General features: G+C 40.7%; 1 protein-coding gene across 1 annotated transcript in view; it reads left to right on the forward strand.

Annotated features, from left to right (window-relative positions):
* Positions 1-26,158, forward strand: part of CHN1 (chimerin 1) — a 103,780-nt gene that overhangs the window by 46,099 nt on the left and 31,523 nt on the right. The window contains exons 6-7 of the mRNA XM_005152591.3: positions 2,420-2,708; positions 23,711-23,788. Of these exons, the coding sequence (XP_005152648.3) occupies positions 2,420-2,708; positions 23,711-23,788 (367 nt within the window). The remainder of the gene's footprint in view (positions 1-2,419; positions 2,709-23,710; positions 23,789-26,158) is intronic.

A 26,158-nucleotide genomic window follows, 5' to 3' on the forward strand; every position in this document is an offset into this window, starting at 1 on the left:
TCGTGCTGAAATGTGGGTCAGGAGCAGTCAGATAAAGATTATGTGCTTCTGGAAATCCTATTCCTTGTAGTATCTCTCAAATACTTGCTTTATCTACAGCAGTCTGAACAAATGTGCAGCATAGGGGCTGCTCAGTAAAGCATAGTTGGGTAGAACTGTGCACCTCAAGACCCTGATAGGAAGAGGTTTAGTACTTTAAAAACTTGTTCTTTGCATTTGGCTATCTTGTTCTTCAGAACTTTGTTTTAGACTCTGAAGGATGTTACTAAAATCAAGACACCATGTGTACTGACTAATAGGCCCTGAGAAGCTTTTCTATGCCTTATCTTTTCTTGATAAGATTAGTGTAATACTTTCTCTTCTAGAAAGCTAAGAGCAGTAAGTCACCTTCAGCTTGTTTAAAACTCTTCTATAAGTACTGTCAGAGAGTCTGTTACTGATTAAAGCAGCAGTTCCCCTGCTACATGTCTTAATAAAACATATTCTATTGCATATTGTCATTTAAGGCCCATTGTTCTTCACCTTCAAACTTATTTGGCTCTCCTGCAAATTTTAACATCACGGGGCTTGTGTGTGCTCCATGTGCTTCATTCCCATTGACTTGAGCAGGAGACAGTGAAGGTTGATCACTTTGGCACTGCAAAGTGCTGAGTACTCTTTGCTTATGTTGACTTCTGTGACAGCGGAGGATATGCAAGGAGCACACCTCATGGTTGAAGCTTGTTTGCCATGTACTACGCTGAATAGAACAATGCTCTCAGGAATGAGCCTAAATATGTTCTTGCCCCTTCTGCTGTAACTTAGGGAATTATCTTTCTACTTTCTGAATGACGTGTATTCACTGAGAACTGCATCTTGGGGTGAAATAAGTATTCGGTAAAAATGCCTTTCTTTATGCTGTGTTGTAATTTCTTGTTTTTCAGTTTAATTCAGTGACCTTATAGTTTACATGGCATAAAAATATGCACAGAAGTAACATTTAATTTCTAGTAAAATGCCTAGGTAATTCCTACCCCTCGTGTCCTCTTTTCTTACTGAACAAGACGCAGATTTCTGAGAGCCTCTGACCTTCAGTGTCACATAAAAATAGCAGCTCCTGAAGTTACAGTCACTGTCCGATTATTGATAGGGGGTGGGAAGGTTTGGCATTTTGATTCAGAACACAAGAAAAACCCCACACATCGTAGAACAAGTGGGTTTGCCCATATTTACAAGAAGAGTGCAATATTTCACCTGAGGCAAGGTCTAAAATTATGATTCCCCTTGTTTGGCAAGGCCCCACTGGAAAGGAGCCACTTCAGCAAAAGCACCAGTATTTACTTTGCTCCTTAACATCTCCTATGAAGCATTTGATTGTAAAATGAAAGCAATCCATGGTTTCAAATTTAGTTTTTAATATTTATTTGGGAGATCTGACCTCCCAGGGGGGCCAATACCCTAAGCAGCCACCCTTGCTGCTGTCTGACCAAGGAATAACACTGGAGTGAGCTGTGAAAACAGCTTCTTGCCTCCATCTTCTCCGCAGGAAATGCATTGGCTGTTGCCAAGTGCAAACACTGGTGTACTTTCACACATTTAGATTGCTTTTAGGCAGAAAATTGTTGCACATTCTAGGTACAGTTTTTTGAAATTATGCTAATATTCAGGTAAAATTGGTGTTCTTTTGGTTGCTAAGAGCCTGTATTGAAATCCTATTCCACCCCGACTGCAGAGAGGTTAGTGTCAGATAGCTTTCACGTTATATATCCTGTATGTTACAAAGATTTGCTTGAAGCTCAGGACTTAACAAGCATAACACAGAAGGACTTTTGTACAAAGCTTGAAGAGTTAGTCCTTGGCCTTTGGCCAGGAATAAAGAATGCTTGCCCTTGTGCCATTTTGTCCTGTGCTGCTCCAGTTCTGGCAGCGGTTCTGCTTCAGTGTAATTGTTGGCACTGCAGCTCATCTGAACCCTGAATGGCCTCTTCCTGCAAGCAAGCAGGGGTGCAGAGGTCCGAGACAGCGTCAAAACTCCGTATTGATCAGCTGTAATAGAGGACTCTATTATGAGAACTCTTCATATCAAAGCCAAGCAAATTGACTATGGCAATGCAGTAGTAAAGTGCTAAATAAAGCCATAAAGAGTGTGAAGTAATTTTCAGTTTTTCCATGGGATAATGGAGGGGCTAAAAGAATAAGAGAACAAACAGCTCCTTCTGGGACAGACACTGTTTTGGCTATCTATCTGCAGTTGTTGATCTCTCCTTCCTATCTGTGCTAAGTAGTAGTTGAGATTTTCATTCTCGTCTGGAGCAGACACAGAGCATAGTCACAGCTTGAAGTGATAAAGTGGTTTTTATTGTTTGCAAAGGCTTGCTTGCTCTTCTTTATTCTGCGTACTGTTCTTTAAAAAAACAACTTTCCCATTTCATTGAGGCAGATTTGGAAGTCAAACCAGAAACTTCAGACTCTACTACGATGGAAAGCACTTTGTTGGGGAGAAACGTTTTGAGTCCATCCATGACCTGGTGACAGATGGATTGATTACTCTTTATATTGAAACGAAAGCAGCTGAATACATTGCCAAGATGACAATAAATCCTATTTATGAACACGTAGGATATACAACTTTAAACAGAGAGCCAGCACACAAAAAACATATGCCAAGCCTGAGAGATGAACATGATGGCAAAGAGTCTACAGGAGAGGATGAGGTAGCAGAAAAGAGGGTAAGCAATTGTTAACCCACACTCTTTGTTTCTGTTAGACTTTTCATTTTGTACTTTTAACCCTCTCCCATCTACTATAAAGTGCTAAAAGTATCTGTAGATATTTAGTCTACATATTCATTTCCAGTATTGCATTAATAGTGATATTTAAGCTGTTTAGAGAGGGGTTTTTATGGTAATTTTTTTGCATATTGCAAATTTAAATGTTTTGGAGGTTAGTTATTTATTATTGCGAAGTTCCTTTCTTCAGATGTTTTCACAATTACAGATGTTACGATTAAGCCACTTCTTTATTTCAAACAGGCAAAAAATATTTCATCTTAAAATTGTTTACAGGGTATAAGAAAACTGCCCCCTTGGTCAAAAATTATGTTTCTTTATATATCCATCATTCCCCAGACAAATGCATTCCATAATCTCTTCAGCAGTCTGCATACAATGACAGTAAAGTTGTCCACATTATAAATAAGCCTGTTCATTAAGTTGATAAAATGTTAAAACATTTCACTTGGCTGAGTTCAGCCTGTCAGAAGCTGACAGAGCTATTTTTGGCCTCAGCCAGTCTTATGAAGAAGGATTGCTCTCTTCAGAAAGTTGCAGTATCAGCTGAGAACTAACTGCATCCTGGGTTATAAAAGAAAAACAAACAACAGAGAAATCTTACAATGAGTGAACACAGAAATATTAAGGAGGTTGGGAATGTGTCAGGCAGACAAAGAAGCTGCTTGAAACTTCATTTTTGCGACAAAGACTAAACTTAAAACATAATGTGAGTTCCATCATGTTAAACTAAATACTTTATTTATTGAAAAGTTGACATTTGAAGTCTTTTTAAAGTGTATTTTTACATGTGTGTAGGTGTTAATGCGTGTGTAATCGTCTGATATGCTCCCCTATTTCACAAACTTCAGAATGACTTTATGAGTACATAATATGCTTCTGCTGCTTGGAAGAAATGCTAACCTTAGTTGGGATCATCTGGTTGTCTTTCCAATCAGAAATATGCTTCTGATTACAGGTTTTTTTGTGGAGGGGAAAGGTCTGACTGACAATTGACAACAAATATGACTATTACAGCGAAACTAAGCTCCATACAGAGTCCACAGAGAGAGGAAGCTCATAGCTTTGGTGCTTCAAATCCTTCTCCAGAGAGTCTGTCATCCTGCACTGAATTTGCTGAGAGATAAAGCACCCATCTTAGCTTAAAGTATGGGTCTTGCCTGTCATCAGGTAGTTTTGAGAAAAGAAATACTGGTGGGGATATTGAAGCAAGCTGACTATGTTAAATATCCAATTTCTTGCCTGTTAGGTACCAGTAGTAGAGGGGTGAGTTATCAGTTATAGCTCCTGACAGCCACTGACTTGCAGCGTGCCATTTCAAAAGGATTTTTTTGCATGTTATCATAGAGAGTTCATTATAATGCAAAGCTTGGGTAAAAATCTTCTGTAGGAGTTCTGGAAATCACCACTTTGGGTTTCTTTAGTAAAATTAACTCTTTCCGCATTTAGCAATTTTCAAGTGACAACAGAACTCTGCTCTGTCACAGCAGCTTTTTGACTGGCGTAAATGTTTTCCTAGTAAAGGGATTTCAATGATTATTATTGAAGAATGCTAGTTTTCCATAGATAACATGGTGTTAAGTCAGACTCACAAGCAAGTTATCCATACTGTTTTGAAACATTTTTCATTAAATAGATCAAGAATTAATATTTCTTATGGAGTTACATTTTATGTGAAAAACCCGTAGAGACATTAATCGTGTAATTACAACATCCTACTCTGTTTGTGTGGAAGTTACAAGCAACTAAAGTGGCTTCATTTGTAATGTAGTTCAACAGCTGTGGTGTTTACTGGCCTGAAGCCCAGCTTTTGAGCCTTTTCTCTTTCTTTTCTTGGTACTACGTTGATGTGAACACAATGAGGCACACAGACACCACAGTATAGTTAAATGTGAAGATTTCAGTTTAATTTTCAAGTCATTATCCAGTGGGATTACTGTCCATGGCTTCATGGGGAAGGCACAGTGCCATCCTTTCTACTGTGGAGAGGCGCAGACATGGCATCTTTGCTGCCTTTACACCTCTCAGGATCTTTGCTGGAAGATGACACAGAGTCCCAAATGCTGCTTCACCTAGCAGATCTTGAAGGAAAATAAGGCATTCTACCCCGTGACCAGCAACCAATTACAGTATCAACCACAGCGTTTGGAACAAACCCCAGTATCCAGCTAAGGCTTGCCAAATCCTTTTTCCCTCCTCTGTAAGTCACAGGATGTGGAGAACAAAGGAAAGGGGAGAGATATGGTAGTGGTCTCACCAAATGTCTCAGAGCAAGTGGTGCCTATGTACAATGTAGGAGTGAGTGTTGGGAAGAGGAGACTTTGGAGGGCTTTCCAGAATGTCTCGAATCACTGTCTGGGAGACTGAACTACTTGCACAGCCACTAATGCTGTCACCTTGACAGCCTGGGAGAGCTGCTTCAAATTCATTGAGGTGAACATAGCTGACTGGCTGGAGGACTGTGCAGGCAGGGGACCGAATCACATATGGTGGCTAATTTTGCTAGGAATAAGGATACACTGGAGACATTACATCTCCACTTAATGGAATTCTCAATCTCTTGCAGTTTATAAGATTTCTTTGGTAAAAATTATAATAATGACATAAGGAAAATATACATATTATCTACTAAATTGCTCAGAAGGTAATTTTACCCTATTTGTGCAGGGTCTTGCTTCTTATTGATATTTACTTGGTAACTTAATAATAATGTAGTATTTACCATATTACAAATCATTTAACCATGATACAAGGAAGTCTTCTCATAGGATATTTATAAATAGATCAAGTAGCTCTTCTTCCTCTTTGGTGGGAGGGATGGCAGAATGATTCTTGTCCAAGATAAAGACAGTATCACTGAATCAATACTGTCAATTCTAAGAAAGGATACAAAGAAAATCCAATGAGAAAAAAATGATTGTCTTATGATCCAAGCAGCAAAATCTGTGTACTACAACATCAGCCCATTAGCCCCATAGTGTGGGTGAATATTTCTGCAGGATATGGTATTTGGCAGTTAATGCAGCTTTATCAGTTTTATACTGTAGCCACAGCTTCTCCCTGCACCCCGTGTTTCCTCCTCTGTAAAGGGAGGAAGAAGTCTGGGTCTTGAATGTTGATCATCCTGAGCCAAAATACATTCCCAGATTTGCAGACTCTGAGGCTGTTCAGATTCAAATCTAAACTTTGTGCCTGTGACTGTTGGCGAATGAAAGATAAACCCTTCATAAGATGGAGAGGAGAGACACGCCGGCTCTGACTGGGGAGGAGCTGGTGGGAATGTGGTTTTGCTTTCTGCCATAAAATTAAGTGGAGGAAATTGGGCAGCCAGAGAGCACACCTCAAATCTGAGGATGAAATATTAACGAGCACTCACCCAGCCTTGAATTGGTGTGGGGCAGTAGCAGGGAACGCCTCAGATTTGTGTTAGAGGCCTCCTAGCATGCACTAATAACTCTTTATTTGTTCCCTACTCTTTTCAGTGATTAATTTATAGCAGAATTCAGCATGCGTTGGGTGACTTGTCATATGCAGTACATTAAAGATGAGCCTTAGCAAAGGGGAAGGATTTAAAGACACTAAAAGATTAAAAGACAAAAATTATGCAATCGTTAGATAAGGGTTGTAGGACACAAATCACAATACCCTTGAGTCCTGAAAGAGACCATGTTGTGGTGTGATTTAAGATGAGGTTTTTATTAGCAACAGCATGAGAATATAATCCACTGCACAGCATGTGCTTCACTGATTATAAGAAGGACTATAACTGCTTACCATTTACAAGTATATATTAAAAATTAAAATTCCTGGTTAATGATTTATGATTTTCATAACCTACGAAAGAATTGATAAATAGTCAGAGGTAACTGGAGGAGCAGAGACTGCGAACAGGAGAGTGCTTGTCACGCTTAAATGCTCTGGACAGATATTTTAGCTGCTGTATTTAAAGAGGTAATGCTGGTTCCCCAAACAGTCTGCAGATTGTTCAGAACACAATTGTGCAGCCGTCATTGTCTGTGTTTTAAGAGAGGGCTAAGATTCATTTGAAAGAGGTGCTTCCCATGTGGATTCACTCTGTATGGCCTAGTGTGGAAATGGAAATAATACCCAGTATCACAAGATTTACTATTCCTCCTCTGCCTTGAATACTGATGGATCTGTGAACATTCTCCACTCTCAAAGGTAATTATGGCCTTGGAGAAGATTACTTGATTCAGTTAAATACCTTATAAAACTGGTAGCTCTCAGAAGTTAATAAATCCCTAGATACATATATCAAAGTCCTTGAAAGCCCTGCAAAGCATGGTATTTTTATTTTGAGGTGATTTTGAGATACTAATGTAAGAAGCTGTATGACCAATTTATTCAAGATTTAGTGTTTGTTATGAGAAAATGAAATAATTAGTTATGTGTTATCCCATGTTTCAGAATGAAATGCTGAGGTTAATGTTAGGATAGCAACTGAATCACATTTATTCATGTTTAATTTGGCAAAAAGTGCTTAAAAAAACTTCAGTGACTGCAAATCAGTTAAAGACCCCTTCCAGACAATCAATTCAGTTCCTACAGATGGAAAGAATTGAGAGAAGGTTTGAGGCAGCAGTCACCCTATAAAAGCACTCTTCCGTTCTATTTTTAATGAGCTCAATGGCGATACCATTTTTGACTCCACAGTGATGAAGGCTGACTGCCTGCAGTCCTGGACAGGAGATCTGGAAATGTAAACCTGTGTCATTTTAGTAGGAAGCATGTTTTTAAGCCTGCCTCCAAAGATAATCCAGATCAAAAAGTTAATTGCAATCTTTGTGTACATTTCTAATGGATTCATAAGAGCCTCCACATACAAAATCAAGGGTCATACTTATGGGTGTTTGGAGAGGGACCAGTCTCACTTTCCAACCTTGAACTGGCACTGATATTTTCATTAATGACACTACTAATTTTCTACTTTTGCTCTCAGTTAAATCTGTTAGAAAGATGTGCTTAAAACCTTCCTTTGCTAAGGTTTATTTTATCTTTAGTGAAAGGACATCAGAAAATGCAGCTGTGGAACTTATATTTGGCTGTCAGTGGAGCATAAGTCCCCTTAGCAAGGTCTGTGATGGAGGAAGACAGCTTTGAGCACCACTGCTTGGTGCCCAGTAATGCCAGTGCTGGAACTGACAGGAACTAAAAAGTAGTCTTAATAGTCAAAAAAGTAGTCTTCAAAATCAAAATTGCTTTGAAGCAATCTTGATGATGGATGTTTTTAAAAATATTTCCATTTACTTGAATTAACTTAATTTCATGAGAAAAGATGAGTGTGTAATGTATAAACCGTATCTACAACAAGGGCAGTAACAAAGCAACAATGTTCTTAAAAGTACAACTAATAAATGTTTACCTTAAAGTAAGTTTAAAGAGGCAGGAGATGGAGCACTGAAGAATTCCATGGGTTAACTTGAGGAGATTGTCAACCCTTTTCTCACAAATGTTCCTTTCCAGTCCCTGCGCGGGTGTCCATGACAATCACTCTGTAAGTTTAATGTAATTTATAAATAAAACATAACTCTGGAAGGCAAAAACTTCTATTTATTTCTTCTGGGTTTAGCCCATCTTTCAGCAGAGACTTCAAACCACGGACAACTTTGTCAATACCAAGAAAGTTTTAGATGTAAGACAAGCCTACTTTTTAGGTAACTACTCCAGCACATTGGCAATATCGTACTCTACAGTGATTGACCCAGCCTCAGTCTTCCTCATCTTCCCCTTCTGTGCATTAGCATTTATGGTGGTATGGATCCAGTGCTATATGTCATTATATATGGCATATACAGTCACAACTAAGGCTGCAAATGGTTATGATACCTCTTTATGAGCATAGCTGTTTTCAACTATTTATTAAGACCCAAGAAAGGAGAACTAATTGCATGTGCTGTCCAGTGTGCAGACATCAGCACAAAGAAAATTCTTTTCTCAACTTTAGGGTGCTTTTTCAAACTCATAATCACCAAGAGTAACCTAAGTCCTTATTTGTGTTCAATGTGCCAGTAAAATTGATACACTAAAAAGGTTGTATAAAATGATCTTGCTTTAAGATTGAGAGCTTGCAAATGAAGCATAAGCTTTGCTAATTTAATCCCCAGGTCACAGAATATCTAGTTTCTCTCTTACCAGAATCTTATGCTTATAAAGGATAAATTAGCAAGCCAAACTTGTTTCTTAAGGGTCTCTAACTGGACCTGTAGCTCAGCTCCAGTGCTAAACATGGTTCCTTAGCTCTTTTGTTTTTTCCAGGGCAAATTCCTTCTTCTTTCCTTGACAGCTCTGGTCAGTGCTCAGCTGTGCTCTATTAGTTCCCATGGGTTACAAATGGCATCCCAGCTGATTCCAGTTAGCCTCACAGGACCTTGCCTGTCTGCCTCTGTGTGTGCTTGTGCTTTCAAAGCACATTAATGTAATGCTTACACAATGTGTGGTGTGTGGGATTAATGTGAAGTGAAAGTCATGTGCTTATGTTGGTAACCTGATTGCTGGTCTAGTGTTATAAAATTCAAAACAAATAAGGCTCCACAACCTTCTGACAGTGAGGAGTATCTTAGCTCAGGTTGCATTTCAAATGCACACTGTGCCTCCCATCACAATGCTACTTCTGCAGAGGGGCTTCCTCCATTTTGCAGGTAAGCACAGCTGAGAATCAGCATCCTGCTTCAGCCTTTAGTTGCAGAATCATATAATGGTTTGCGTTGGAAAGGACCTTAAGATCATCTTGTTCCAGCCCCTTGCCATGGGCAGAGACACCTCACACTAAACCATGTCACCCAAGGCTCTGTCCAACCTGGTCTTGAACACTGCCAGGGATGCAGCATTCACAACCTCCCTGGGCAACCCATTCCAGTGCCTCACCACCCTAACAGTAAAGAATTTCTTCCTTATATCCAATCTAAATTTCCCCTGTTTAAGTTTCAACCCGTTACCCCTTGTCCTATCACTACAGTCCCTAATGAAGAGTCCCTCACCAGCATCCCTGTAGCCCCCCGCTTCAGATACTGGAAGGTTGCTATGAGGTCTCCACGCAGCCTTCTCTTCTCCAGACTGAACAGCCCCAACTTTCTCAGCCTGTCTTCATATGGGAGGTGCTCCATTCCCCTGATCATCCTCGTGGCCCTCCTCTGGACTTGTTCCAACAGTTCCATGTCCTTTTTATGTTGAGGACACCAGAACTGCACACAATACTCCAAGTGAGGTCTCACAAGATCAGAGTAGAGGGGCAGGATCACCTCCTTCGGCGTGCAAAGGCATGGGTACAAATCATTTGTTTCCTCGCTGAGATGACTTTTCATATTACTTTTTGCTTTTTCATGTACGCGTGACTCTTATGATCTGGCATGTGAGATGTGTACACAAAGATACAGTCTTCAGAAAGTCCAGTGCCTAATTACATTGAGAAAGGCAGCTGCTATATGAAACCAGTGTACCTTCCCCACACTCAGCAGAAGTGTGGGTAGAGTATGCCCTCAGTGGCTGATCAAGCCCTTGTAAAATGAGTAGTCTAACTAACGTAACTGCTACAAAGGCTGTAAAGCAGTACAGTTGCTGTGCAACTAAATCTGAAGAGTACTGGTTGTGTTGTTACTGATAAAATCAAACTATTAGCAGTGAACAAGCTATTATTCTTTTTGTATGTTTCTCCATGTTGTGTGGTAAGTCAATGTGAAGCCCTCACCAGAAGCTCTTTTTGGGATTTCTAATGCTTGGTGGTTTGGTCTGGTGACATTTTTAATGCCCTACAAATAGTACTGTATAGCCTTGACTTCTCTTAAATGTACTGGCAGAAGTTTTCTTCCTTTTTAACTAGGACAGACTAGCTCAAGAAGGATCACAGGGAGGAAGGGATCTCCTTTAGCTATTGAAATGCCAAAGAAGACAGCTTTCTTTGGGCACTCTTCAGGGAGGAGAAAGAGTGTTCCCATCTTAGTGAACCTTAGTTAGATAGGAATCAGAAATACGTAAGTCCAGTTCGACTCCTGATGAGCAATGGGGAGCTGCCATGGCTTCAGCCCTAACACACTGTAGGAACCTACTGCTTACCTTCCCTATGAGCCTACCTTCCCTACTTAGGGATTCCAAAAAGGGTGCCTGGATGTACAGGAGGGAAGCCTCATAGCCATATGTAAGGAAATTATAATCTTCTTTAAAGACAAAAACCCTGTGGCTTCCCTTGACTTTTTATGCCTTCTCACAGTAACCCATGCAGTGGCCACAAAAAGGAGAAGGTGGGTCTTTAAGAGCAGTCTCTAAAGCAGGCGTGTGGTTGTCATTTGTTGCTTATGCAATGAATGTCCTGGACGATGAAGAACTGCAGTGGGTTGCTAGCTGGCAGCTCTCTCGTTTGTTGTTCTCTTTCTTTAGCTGTGTGAGGTTTGTGCCTTTTTTTTTTAACTCCTCCTCCCATCTGGCATCTCCTAATTATTTTCTATTACTAATCACTTCTACAGGAAACAGACTGGACTGTTGAATTAAGAGCCCTATAAAAGGATAATTTTGTTATTTACAAGTTTCTTACCTCCCTTAGACTTTATAACGTGACACTGTATAGCTGGTGATAATCACCTAGGGCTACGATTGTGTCTAATCTCATAAACCAGGCAGGGTCAGGTCTGGTCAATAGTTGAACGTGAGAGGCCCAAGGAAAAGCTGGGGCTGCGGGAAGTGGGGTTGGTAGCACCTTTGGCTGTGAACTAATACCCAACGTATCTTGTGCTTTATATCCTCTGTACTTTGTGTAGCCTGTGTAAATCTGTGCTGAAAGTCTGACTACCAGGGATTTTCTCCTCTTGCCTCTAGTATTATTCAAAAAAGCTCCTTTTTTGCCTTACTGTTTGCAGTGGGGCCATGTGGTGGGTTTTTTTTAGATGAGAAGGGCAGAGGCATTTTAAGTTGGCCACTGTTTACACGCTCACAAGTACAAATACATGTCATTTGGCGTCTGTACAAAGAAGAACAGGACATGAAGCTGTGGCGGTTTGATGTGCCGCCTCCTATTCGGTTAGAGAATCCCCTGACAGGCAGGCACATCGGCTCCATTAATAATTGCCCATTCATAAGAGGTTACTGAACCCTTAAGACCCATGAAAAGTTAAATGCTTGTTTTAGAAGAGGTAGCAGAAACAGAAGCAGAGGTGCCTAAATGAAGTACTAGACCATGAAAGAAAAAAAGAACAACCATTTATCCTGTGGTTGATGCTGCAGAAGCTGATCTGTTCTAGCCCTTATTTCTTTCCTTTTAATCTTTCACAAGAAATAAGATATTTTCAGATATAACTTCTCATGCTTAGTCCCAAGCTGAATGTTTTTCTTTTTTTGCATTTGAACAAAGTAAGGAGAGCAGGTTTGTAACTAAGCTCAATAAACCACTTGCTCTTATTACTTCAAACCTGTCACACTCATCATCAGCGAAGACAGCAACTCTTGACAGTTTTGCAAAGTCTTCTTTTGATCATTAACTTTCAGAACATTAAACTTTTCCATATTTAACCTTTTTTTCTGCATGGCATCAGCAGTTAGAAACAGTGTTGCTTCTGGCATTCACTGTTCCTACAGTCCTAATGTTTCAGCAAGGCAAGAATCATCATGCTGAAAAATCTTGATTCTCAAATGATGAACAGTGGTTGTTCTAATCCTTGTCATCTTAGTATTAATATTCTTCACATCCATACAAATTCTGAGATAACTACAGGATGATGTGTTTCTAATAGTGAAGTTCATATTATAATGCACTTAGGCAATATTGCTTTTTAGTGGGGATTATTGCATTTGGTTAAAGCTAAGGCAGTTTGAAATAGTTTGCCTAACGAACATTAGAGCTAGTATCACAAAGTGTAAAGTCCTCTATTAAACCTTAGTCATATGTGTATGTGATTTAGTAATTGTTTTTTAATGATTTCCAATTTGTTAAGTAGCACTTAGAGGCAGGCAGCTTTTCCCCTTCCTGATAGCAGAGTAGAGGAATACCATGGTAATACGAATCCTGTATTCCCAATTTCCATTTTGCATGTAATGATGAAACATTTTAAAAGCTCTATGGTTTATGTCATGTATCAAATAGTTTATTGGCTGAAGATTTCTGATGCTTTTACATTGCTGGAAAAATCTTGAAGCATTTGCCAAAGTTAATGTGATAGTGAATTACATTTGCATTCCAGCATTTCTGTGAATTGGCTGATGATCAGAGTAATGATGTGTTTAATACAAATGTACAAAAATCACAGAAGTCATCGTGTGTTGTTATATTTTTACAGAATTTGAAGTGCTCAGTCTCTTAAGTGTCAGCTTCTCATTCGCTCTAGCCTCCAAATCCCTGCTAGCATTTGTCACAGCTCTGCAGCCTGGTGCCCGGAAGCTGCCAATTGCCTTGGTCACACTGGAGTTTGCAAGGCAGATTCACTGCTCAGCAGATTGATAATGCTGGGAGCTTACTGGATAATTTTTTTATTGGTTAACTCTCTTGGGTTTTTTTTATTGTTGAAAATTCAAAAAACCTCATTGTTAGAAATCTGAGCAATGTCACTTAAAGTGCTATTTGATGGTGGCAGTACAGATAAAATGTTGCCTTGTAGCATAAGTGCAGATCAACATTTTGTTCATTGTCAATAATGTTATTTATTGCCAATGAATTTAAGAAATAGAACTGTACCCCAAACTTAGTCTTTCAGCTTTGATGTGCCCCATACTTAAAATAAGAGCTGCTGTCCACAAATCATATGCTTCTGACATCCCAGATGTCAGAGTTATTTTGAGTTATTGATTGGAACCTAGGAGTGTATTTCAACTGAAAACAGACATCAACTAAACATTATGTTGCAAAAAACTGCAGACTTGTTGGTGAAAAAAAAGCAAACAACAAAACCAAAACCCCAACAACCAAACACCAAAACCAAACCAAACAAAAGATGAAAAACAAACCCCAAAGTCCCTCCTGTGTAGCAGAAGCTGTATTACCTGTCTACATGCCAATGCCTGCTTCTTGCTCCAGAAGGTAAACAGTCTGTGTAGACCAACTTTACAATGGGGAGTTGCTTTGCCAGCCCAATTTCTAATTATTCACAGTTACTCAGTTTTCAAATCAAGACATTATTTAAATCCGTTTGAAAGATGCTGGGCTGGACCATTTGAGATGATAGTTTCTTGAGTGCCACCTCAAGTAAGAACCTTGAACAATTATAGCTTCCTCCAGGGAAACGGGATGCTTCCTGCCCTTACATGAAAATTTTGATGACACAGGCATTTTAAAATATTAATTAGGAAGCACAGAGGGTATAAAAATAGGAAAGATGAACCATATGTGGAAAAGGAGAAATGAGGAAATCAGAACGCTGGTCAACAAAATTTAAAACAAGCCTTTTCTGAGAATGTGATCATGGATTAGATTTTATGGGTGGCAATAAACTGGTAATTTGATAGTAACTGGTAATTTGACTTTGGGAGCAGAGTATAATTCCACTGCCAATTCCACTTCAGTCTCATTCATTGCAGGTTTAAAATCAGTCCTAATTTAAATAGAGATATATGCAAGGGTAGCAGGAGCCCACATGAGAGACTCATTTGAAGGATGATCAGCCTACCTTATTTTCTAAGTCTGCCTGACTGTATTGTATAAAATTAATGCAGGCCCTGATCCACAGCAGTGGTGCAGCTATGCCCATGGACGCACATGTAGCTAGAAAACCAGTAATCAGGGTCTGCAGGGAGTGCTGATGGGCACTGGGGGTTACCCCATTCCGTAACTTTTCTGCAGTGAGGTGGTCTATAAGCCGGTTTCACTGTTACAAACTTTGCAAGGATGCTGCATGTCCATGACACAGCCCTAGTATTCCTTCAGGTTAAAAATGGTTTTCGCCTTGATTCGTGGGGTTGAATCACACAATAACTAAGGAAGGATTTAGGAGACTTTGCACTCTTAGTCTTATTTATGCTAAGTAAGTATGATTATGAACTAAAAGTATGTTTAAGAAAGAAACTGTGACAGCAGATGTATCATAGCAACATAGCTTACTCAGGAAGGAGTGGATGGATTCAAAATAGAGGATGTGCCAAAGGAGCAGGTGTAGTCTGAAATACAGAGTGTTTAGAAATTAATGAGCTGCAGTTTTCAATTATAACGTACATTGAATTACTCTAAATTTAATTACTGTGTAGAACAAAAAAGGCTAATATTAGGCTGCCAGACAAGACTAATGTGAAGTGAGTATTATAAATCAGGTAAGAAAATATTAATGAGACATAAAAAGAAATTTCCATACCACTTGCCTATTTTATACCAGTAGCCAAATAATCTATTCCATGAGGAATAAGTGGGAAAAAACCTAATAAATAGAATAATAGAAAAGCCTCATAGATTACATGATTGTCGTTATCTCTAAGTGTAAACTTTTTCAGTTACAAAAAGATACAGAGTTTTATTGTAAAAACTGCTTTTATTGTTATTATTCTTAAATGGGTATCATAAAGGAAGTGTTGTAAATTCTTTATTTCAGAAAGTTTGGCCACGGTCAACATTTCTTCGCTAGGAGACAGGCAAGGTTCCTCATCACAGGGTACAGTACTTGATGTGCCTTCTCTCTTTTCCTTTTTTCTTAATTTTTTAATTTTTTTTCTTTTATTTGAGGGTCAGATAACACATAAACTATCATGTGTCCCTAGTGGTTTCAGATCAGTCTAACAGCCTGTTTTCTCTCATGAGGCTTAAATGTAGTATATTAGTAACAAAGAGCATTTGCCAAAAGAGTAGAATTCATGCAGCTGCTAATTTGCATTGCATTTTGACTGTTATCACTCCTATAGAGCACATTGTCTTGTGGCATTTATAAATAACTTTTAAGGTCTTTGTGGAATACAGACTGCCTTCATGTGTCACTAGTCAAGAGGCTTTTGCTTGAGTGACCCCTCTCTGCAATCAATATCAGTTGTGCCTCAGTGACAGTGGCGCAGCTCCCTGCAGGCCAGCAAGGAGACATGACGCGGACAAAGGGAAGGGGAGAAAATGTGTTGCTGTTATCTGAAATAGAAAACGCTGACTAAATGGGAATGAGCTGGAGAAGATGCTGAGGAGCAGCCTTTGCGTGTTCCTGGCCAGTGTGACGGTTGCTCACTCAGGCAGAGCAACTTGCACCATCAGCTCCTCTTCCCATAGGTCTTGTAGCTGCAAGACAAACTTCTCTAGCCAAAATGTAATGTGAGCAGTCCTCCCAGTCCCTCTGATTCTGCCTTTCCTAAGGAGCAGAGTACCTGGCACAGGTGGCTGCTTTAACTCACAGTTTAATTTACCACTTCCATGGCCCAGGCTCCTGGCAGGAGGAGAGAAAGATAGAATGGACTAAAACCAAAGCTATGAAGGACAGAAGGGTCGATGGAAAGGACTGAAACCAAAGCAGTAAAGAGCAGGCTTTGTCTGAATTTACTGGAGACAAATTCAGGTGTTTTGTAATGTTTCTCTCCTGTCTTTCAGGAACAGTGATGCTGCCAGCCTTCTGTGGCAGAGAGGTGCTACCTTCTGTGTCCTACTAGCTCTTGGTCCCCTTCTGTACTTACCATGTTTGGCTGGGTTTGATCTCCTTTTAATGTAGCTTTTTTACCTGAGAAAAGAATATGGTTGTGGTAATGAGCTGCTGAAAATAAGGAGAAAATTGCTGAGGCTGATACATAAGCCTCATGGTCACGGGGAGCTGCCTTCCTTGCCACAGAGTTAGGATTGAAAAGAACTTGTTTCTTGGCTTTGTGGGTACCATTTATCATGGTGTTTGGTTAGCATATCCTGCCTCAGTGTCACATAGCGTGGTAGGAGCTCTGCTTTTGTTGAGCAGTCATATCTTGCCCCTTGCAAGCAGGCTGGTAGTCTCAGTCTTTAAGGGAAGGGCTGGAGCAGTTGGTTATTTTAACAGGCTGTGGGGGTGTCCTGCATTGGTGTCCATAGGGAAGAGCCCTGTGGCTTCAGCCAGCACAGGACCAAACCAGGACAAGGCAGGAGCCCTGGGAGTGGAGCAGGACTGCACTGTCTCACTGGGAGCACAACCCTGTGAGGAAGTGTATTATTATTAATACAGAATATATGAAGTCATAGCTATTGCTTATAAATCCCAGCCTAGCACCATTATGGATTATGATATACACAGCCCTGCCTGTGCACATTTTTGAGGGCCATATACACCCCTGTATGTGGGTGGTATTTGTACCCATGAAGTGTGAAGGGAATCCCTAGAATTACCATCTTTCTTCAGTGGACACAGCAGACCAGTTGCTGACCTCACTAAAAGCTAAGTTATTCAATGTTAGCAAAGTCCTCTAGAACCAGACCAAAATCAGAACCAGTTACTGGAGGTGCTGTGGAATTTCTGTTTTATTTTTTGCCATGGATAGATCCATGGTTATGTACCAGAATGGCCCCCTCCATAAGGGAAGAAGTGTGTTGTGTTTGCCACTGAAAAGAGCCTTGCTTTTGTGCCACTGTCCAGAACAGCAGACATTAATCGTTTTTTTGTCTTATCAGTTGTTGAAAGAGGGGAATAGTCACAGTGGATGCTTTCTGCCAGTGCAGTTTCAAATTGTCATTTTCAAAGACCCATATTGGTAACTGCCGGGAGCATGCCACTAGGAACAAAATAAGCCAGCTGACCTAGATCTGAATCAGCTGCAGTGACCAGTAGGTTATAGGACTAAAGCTATACAGAAACATCCCTTTTCTTGGCTTCCCCCAAGATCTCACTCTCTCCCTTTTTATGAGTATGCACCTTGTTAGGAAGACGTGTACTTCAGGGTATTTCTGTTAAGCACATCAGTGCAACCATAAAATCTTCCCAAATAGTGCTAATATACTGTAACTGTATTGCACAATACAGTACCAAATGAACTTTTTATGCAATAATTTCTAGCAGCATTATTGGGCAATATTTTTTTCATAGTTTAAACTTTGGTTTAGTTTGTTTATTGTTTTTAATTTAACAATCATATTTTAAACCAAACAAACGCTTTGGCTGAATTTGTTTAATTAAGGTTTTAGTTGATTTTTCAAAACCTTCATTTTGAATTCTAGATATAAAAATGTTCATTACCTGATGTGGAAATCACATACACTTTTATCAGAAATAAAACCAGCCATTTTGCTAGGTGTTGCAGTAAGTATTTCACTGGGGAGGGATGGGGAGAGAAGATCAGATTGAACTGGAAGTCAGTCCATGCGGAAAATTTAGTTGCAAAATCCAGAACTTTCTCAGCAGTAATTTTTCATCATTCAGCCATGTCTTAAACCCCAACTGTGTGGGTAGCTGTGGACTCAAAGCGGGGTTGTGTATTGCCTGAGTATCCCAGTATACTTTGAGCATTGTGGGAGACTGATGCTGTCCAGGTGCCAGGTAAATGTGGCTGTGCTGGAATGGCAGCAGAAGTTGTCTTGCTCTGATGGCCAAGACTGTGTGATGGTCCTTCCCATCCAGCTTCTGAGACGCCAGCATTCAGGTTGAACTTCTCTTTTAAAAGCATTCCTACCCTCTGCTCAGGCCATGTGTCTGTGGGCAGAGGCTATGCCTGGCATTAGCACATCTACAAGTGAAGAAAATTAAATGAAAAACAGCTTATCACCACTTTTCAATGAAAAGTAAAATTTTGGGCTCCTCTTCCCCCTTGGAACAATTCTGTGAAAGATATGACTGGGAAAATTATATTTAGCATGGAACAAACTTCCACTGAGAACAGTGTTGAGGAAATTGGGCTCAGTTTCACAATCTGACTGATTAGCTTTTGAAAACGTTGTACTAAGCCCATAAAATATGCTCATAAAGTGTTCAGGCAAGTAAGGATTTTCTAAGCATATACATTTGGCAACGTTAGATGTACAGTGAAATAGAACACTACAAAATATCCAGTGGCTAGCTGCATAACCAAATACCTTGTTTCTTGGGATATATGTACAATAAGGCATCGTCTTTGATATTTAAAAAAAATATGCATGCAATATAACTTCTGGTTAGTATTATTATTACAATACATTCCTTAGAGGGAAGGAATCTTATTACATATAAAGTCTGAAATGATAAAGGCATATTTAGTCATAATAACATGAAAATACCATATAAGAATGAAAAGCCTGCTGTGTACTGCACATACATTCCCAAGGCTGAAGAAAACACGATACTGTGTTTGAGAGAGAAGCCAGGTAGTCATGAAACTAAACACTCCATTGTTTTGGAAATGCATGTGAGCTTCAGGAGGTCTAATCAAGTCCAATCTGGGCATTTTAGGACTTGTGAGTTTAACCCAACTTGAATTTTCCTGTTTTTTTTTCTGGATTAGTTTTAGTTTATTTCTCAACAAATGGGAATGCATTGATTTGCCTCTTTAGGAAGATAATTTGTCTGATGTTGCATGAATTGTGTGACTGGATTAAACTTACATAGTGTGTCTTTCAGAGGGTGACTTATTGAAATCTACTACAAACTGTGGATGACTTTAAAATCGATTCTGTGGAGCATTCATAATAAGACTTACTGACAGTGCAATTAGTATCAGAAGATACTCGTACATTATCCAGCTAACACTGAGAGCAAATAGTGCTTAAGAAAACCGCTGTTTCTTCGGCACCCTGAAGGATGACTCCAGGGGCAAGTAAGGAAAGTGGAATCACAGTAGGCCCTAGGCTGAACCACTCTTACGGCTGACATTTTAGAGCAAATGAGAACATTTGAAATAGCAGGTTACCCTTTTTCTTTCTTTAGTTATTTTTTTTCCTTTAGTCCATACGTACAATGTACAGCCACTAAACAGATGTCTTGGTTTAAACGTTGTCATGTGGCTGGGTTTGGTTCTTTAGTGCTTAAGTCACTAAAACATACAGGACGGAGAGGCTGCTCTGGTTGTGTGCTCTGCTGAGAGGTTGCTTGGCTATTACTTCCAGTCATTCCATTTTCAGTTCACCTCGATCCCATGGAATCACAATCTCAAATTAAATTTAAAAAAGAGAGTCCTGCAGTTTCCTTCCTCCTGGAATCTGCACAGCTTATTGCTCCCTGCACATACAACGATTGCAAATGCCTGTCACAAACAATTAATAAGTAATATCAAAATTTAGGAAAGTAGAAGGGATGAGTCTTTCCTCCCCAGATTTCTAACTCTTTTTCACCCAGTAGCAGACAGTATCTAATAATTGTCCCTGTTAAGGTAGACTTCAGACAGAGCAAGTTACAAAGGTAGCTGTTGGAAAATGAAAGGGCTGTGGAGAGAAGACTTTTCTAGCAGGTGGTAGTAGCCATTAGTGGAGAGCAGGTGTTGAATTAAGAGCCAGGCAAAGATGTAAGAAGAATAGGACCTGCATGCTTGCAGGCTGGGAATAGGGAGACAGCATAAAGCACCTGAAGCTGGAGAGCATATCTGGAGAGAACAGATTCCTGCAGGATTGAGGTGAACCTCCAGGTCCATGACTTCATTTGTTTGCTCTCAGGGATGGTGACTCGTCTGTGCAATGACTAGGGCTACCTAGGTACAGTGGCTTGCTCTATCTTACTTTATTATCTCAAGTACTGGTTAAGCTAATGGTGTGGACATGCCCAATGACCCCAACTGTGGTCAGGAAGATGTGTGCAACATAGATTTCATTCTTCATTTCGATATTCAAAAAGTGAGTGGGCTGTGTTAAGAAGAGCACTAGCTTGCAATGCCAAACTCCCAGAGTTAAGCAATGGCAGAAGAATGAGGGTGTGCGTTACAGAACAGTGTCAACTGCCTGACATCAGTTGTATGACTTTTCGTTACAACGTTACTTTATGTTGGGGAAATATATATAGGAAATAGATAAACATATATTTTTCATAATTTTTCATTTGCTAGCCTTATGGCTTTAACTTTCAATCTATTCAATCTTTCAAACTTTCAATCTAGGTTTCTGGTGTGCACAACTATAGCGCATATAGCACGTGTGAAGGGCTGTAAGCGTAGGTGAGCCCAGTATTCCTATATTTGTAAACAGCAGAAAACATTTTGCACGGAACAGTAGGAAGCTGATTTATGTAAAACCAATAAGCAGTCTGAGTTAGATTACTGTAACACAAAGTAACATTAGATTTAAAATTCATAATCTTATAACTACTTTTCAGATTATAAAGCATTCCAAAATTACAGCCATGAGATAGGACCTTTCCCTGATGGGTAGTTTTGCTTACCTTTTTATTGGCATTCTAAAGATTTAATTTTCCAGGATCCAGAGATCTGTTTCTACTAATGTGACTCTAAAGTGCCATTGAAAATAAATCATTTTGTCAGAATTAGGAAGAAGAAAGCTGACAATTAAGGAATGTCAAAAAACAAATACATGCTTTACCAACAACTGAAATGAAAATTCAGAATGCTTTATCTTGCTTCTTAAATGGAATTACACAAAACAGTAGTGGTTGATTCTGATAGTAAATGTACTCTTGAAAGTCTCTGGGTTGCTTATTTCCAACAAATTGAATTTTCAAAGTGTTTATTTACTAATATGAAGTTTTGGTGATTAATTTTTCCCTTCTAAAAGATAAGAGGAATTTGGGTTTCCAAGGAAGCATGTCACACTTCCAGAACTCCACAATTTGCTTCCTGAGCCTGTTGTCACTCAAAGCTATTTTAAGAGGATGACTCCTCTGTGGTAGGTTTAGGTCCACCTTGTTCCATGAGGACTTTTACCTCATGTAGTTCTTAGGAGTGAAAGTATGAAGTGTCTTTATCTAGAAAGGAGAGAATGAGCTCAAAAGCCTGTTTCCTCCTCCCGAGTCCCTGCTATTCTTACACCTCACATACATAAGGTGGTCAGTTTTTGTCATCTCTTACTCCTTGCCTCAATTTTTTATCTCCTCTTGCCATGGAGTGTTACACTTAAAAGGATGTGCAAAAAAATGCCAGAGGAGCATTTATTCACCCACAGCAGGAATGAGCATTTAGAAGCAAGACAGACAGGTTAAGGTAGCCATTGGAAAAGTATTTTTCAATAGGATGGATCAAGCAGCCTCCTGTTGGTATTGAAACTGGGAACTGAGCCAGGTGCTCCTAAGGCTCCTGTATGAGCCACTAATGCCCAACAGCTTCATCCTGTATAATCTACATCCAGCGTTTCAATTATTAGCTATTAACTGCATTGCAGATTAGTGGTGGTGAAGCACATATGTTGATCCTTAATCTCGGCAACCTGACCCTGTGCTGAAACCCAGCAGATTTTTAAAGCCTGTAGAGAAGGTACTGATGGCCGTGCAAGGGAACAGAGGAGGGGCTCACCATGAGCATTACTGTCAGCTGCATTGGCAGGATTGAGCTAAACAGTAATGCTGTGATCCAGCTGCAAAACACATACCAATTCCACCCAGAATTCTGTGACAAACTCTGCTTGTCTTCGGTTGTTACTGACTCATGAGAGATAAAAATACCTTTGCTGCAGAAGGGAGAGCGTTTGTGGTGCTGCAGTGTGTAGCAGCAGAAGGCAGGCTGCACTTGAGTAGGGCAGGCTGTGCATAAGGAAGGACCTTCTCACCCCCTAAACCTCAAGATGGCAGACAGCCCCAAGGTGTAAATCACAGCTGCAGTAAGTCAGATCAAAGGTCCATTTTTGCTCTGTCTGACATGCCATTCACACATGCTTGGGGAGCACTAGGAGAAAATGGGTGAGAGGCAAGTGGCCATTGTGGTGTCCCCTCACAGCTGTCAGAATGGGGGTGAAGAGCCCCCGAGCTGGGTTGCCCCATTGAGCAGGTCTGTGTGGGTATGGTGTGGGCTGCCCTGGTCCTCTGGGCCTCTGTTGTACTTCGGCTCTGTGAGGAGTTCAAGGCTTTAAGAGCTGTGTGAAACATTGTTTCCTTTGGTTTTCATGAGGGTGGTGAGGGCCAGATTCTCCTGTGTACATTTCATCCTCAGTTACATCCAATGTGAGAATATGTGTCATTCACCTCCTGCTGATGTTTGTTAATTCATACAGAGTGGCACCACAGCAATCGGGGGCAAGGCCTTTGGTGGAAGGGGTGGTGCAATGAACTTTGGGTGGTGGCACTTGCGTTCACATCCTTACTAGAAGGGCCTGTTACATGATATGAGTTTGACAAGCCTCTTTTTATACAGAAAGCATTGACAAATGTCATTTGAAGGGACGAGTGATGAACATCCACACTGAACCGCTGCCACCCCTACCTCCTAGCGCCCAACCTCTATCAGACCGGCGGAGGTCGGGGACAGCCGCCTCCTGCCGCGTCCCCCGCGGCCGCTGTCACTGCCCTGACCGCCGCTCTCCGCAGGGGCGCAGCGGTGCCTTTTGCGCCGGTACCCGGCTCTCGCTGCTGCCGGGGCCGGGCGGGGAGGGGCGGAGCCGCGCTCCCGCCTCCCCGGCTCTCCATTGGCTGCGCGGCCGCGGGGGGCGGTGCCGAGCCGTGTCGCTCCGCGCGGAGCTGCGCTCCTACCCTCCCGGTAACGGGCAGCGGGGCGGGAGGAGGGCGCGGAGGCCTCCCCCGATGGAGGGAGAGGCCAGGAGCTGCGCATCCCCCCCGCCGCTGTCTGTCGCTGCCGCACGCACCCGCCCCCCTCCCCGGCAGTCCTGCGCCCCGGTCGGTGGGGACCCCGCTTCTCGTCGCGTCGCCCCATTAGCCGCACCGTGAAGCAGTGCCCGGGCACGGCCACTCCACCCGTCCGCGCAGGTTGGGTGCCCGTCATGGTGCTGCCTGGTGTTTGAGCGCCAGACCGACAGACACACACAGCGGTCCGGGGGCTGCGCCCCTGTCAACCACCTCACCATGCCATCCAGGGAGTCCTGGCCCGGGCACAAAGCGAGCCGGTCCGCGGTGCACAGAGCCAAGCAGGAGAGCCGCCAGCAAGACTTCCTGCTCGCAGCCCTGGGAATGAAACTGGGTGCTCAGAAGTCGCCCGTGACAATCTGGCAACCTCTTAAACTCTTTGCTTATTCACAGTTGACGTCGCTTGTCAGAAGAGCAACTCTGAAAGAAAATGAACATATTCCAAAATACGAGAAGGTTCATAACTTCAAGGTAAGCAATTACTCTACTTGTTTCTTTATACAGCACAGGGGCCATAGATTTTGTTTTATAATGGGCATGGTATTGCAAGGAAATGAAATGTATGCAGACGATGACTTTCTGGGAACTTGCATGCTTCAACTAAATCTCATCACTGGTTAAATCAATTAGACATATTTCAGACATAGCAGAAGAAGAATGAGGATTTTGTTGTTGGCTGCTCGTGTGCATGCATTTCTTTAAATAATATTTATCATATCTACGTTACCTATTTTATTTATAATTGTTTTATATCAAGAGATGTTAAAGGTGAGAAAAAAGTGGCAAAGTTTTCTTCCTATTCAAATGAACATAGTTCAGTTTTACTTACGATGATTTGATGCCGCATAATCTTTTAGATCTGCAGTTAGAGGATTAAACCCATCTCATCTCAGTTTTTTGCTGATAAATAGCCTTGGAGGTAAGACGCATGTTCTCTTGCATCTGGATTGAGCAGATGGTCGGCATTTCCCTTCATTTCTTGCTTTTCTCTGGTGTTAATGAATTGAGTGTGTTGAAAGCAGCGAGGCTTGTACCATGGAGCTGTTTGAGCTGCTGGCATTAGCTGCTACCTTATGTTTTAATACAATTTACTTAGTCTTCTATGTAGCTTCTAATTATTGTTTCAATTATTTTAAATAAATGATGCTCTTTGATAAGAGAGGCACATGTCAACACAACATATGCATGTTTTGTGTCTCTATCTGTAATAAATATCTGGTAAGGATTTAGTAGTTTAACCTTTTAGCAGTCAAATGCCTTGCATAATAGGCAGCATTTATTTATAAGTGAATTGGTGTTATCCTGAATTCCTACAGATGATGGTACAAACTTCATATATAGTACCTGAAGCCTAGATTTTATCTTTGATGTGTTGAGGTTTTTTTTCTCCATGTAGCTTTTGCTTTTCTTTATTTTAGGAGAAGGGAAAATCATTAATATAATACAGGCATCTGATGATATAAGCACAGACTCATAGAATTACAGAACAGTTTGGGTTGGAAGGGACCTTCAAAGGTCATTTAGTCCAACCTCCTGCAATGAGCAGGAACATCTTCAACTACATCAGGTTGCCCAGAACCACATTCAGCCTGGCCTTGAATGTCTCCAGGGATGCTGCATCTGCCACCTCTCTGGGCAACTGTTAATTGTTAACTGTTAATCTGCAGCCTCTCTAGGCATCTGTTAATTGTCTCTTATTTTCAGTTTTGGTTTCCATCACACGTATGTGCATGTGTGAAATGTACACGTATGTGCACACATGTATATTTACCTATCGTCCGTAAGATTTTATTTAAACTGCCTTCTCGCTTTTGAGTTCAGATAATCACTAAAATTGGAGACTTTATATGATCAGGATGTTTTGGTTGACTTGTTCTTCATGAAAGTATGAATTTGAAAACCATGTACAAAATGTTATATTAAAAAGTGTTTAATATGAACGCTTGGCATAAAATAACCCTGTTGACTGTTAGTTAAATGCAGAGCATTTTTTCACAGGCTCCTGAGGTGTCCTGGAGATCTGAAATGTCTTGCAAATTTCATTTGTTCCTTAGAGTTTGAAGATAATTCTTGCAGATGCCAGAAAATAGCGATTTTCCATGTATAGCGCCTGTGTGGGATAATATGCGTTTAATTCTGCACACATCTGTATTCTATAGTTGCTTTCCTTTAACAGCCTGAAACACATCTGTTTAGAAAATAATCCGATAACCTGATTTTCGTCTGTTTGGGCTTGTTTATTTGTTTTTTCTTCCAGAAATTGAATCTGGAAAGTTTGGGAGCTGTGAGTTTTCCAGTCTTTTTTCAAAAACAAACTGTGTGTATGATTCAAGCTCATAGCTACAGAACAAACTTTCCCCACACGTTATTTTCCTTATAATAGTTGTACTGTAGTCCCTTTATACTTATATTTGCCAGGAAAAGATACCTTAAAAAGTAACTTTTTGTGAAATGGAGTCACCTAACACAGATAATTTTTACTGTAAAAAGAAGTAGAAAGGAATGAACCCCTTACCCCTTAAGGGATATGCAGCAGCCAGCCTGCCCACTGAAGGAATGCTGCTGGTGTTCGTGACCTCTAAATGTGGCCAGTGTCCCATTTGTAAAAAAATAAGCAGAAAGCTTTCATAATTGTTGTGTTATGGATCTGAAACGAATGTCCATCGTTAGCTCATGTGCTTCTCTCCTTTATCATTCCTTGCATCTGTCAAATTTTTCTTCTTACATGTACAGACGTCATCACTTAAAATGTCTGCAGAAGTCTTCTGGGTTGCCTGCCAAGCAGCGAATGTGCCACCCATGTGGAAAGGAAGGAAATGTCAGGCCCAGAGTCTTGAACCT

Source organism: Melopsittacus undulatus, chromosome 8, assembly GCF_012275295.1.
Source record: "Melopsittacus undulatus isolate bMelUnd1 chromosome 8, bMelUnd1.mat.Z, whole genome shotgun sequence".
In the NCBI taxonomy this organism is placed as follows: Eukaryota; Metazoa; Chordata; class Aves; order Psittaciformes; family Psittaculidae; genus Melopsittacus; species Melopsittacus undulatus.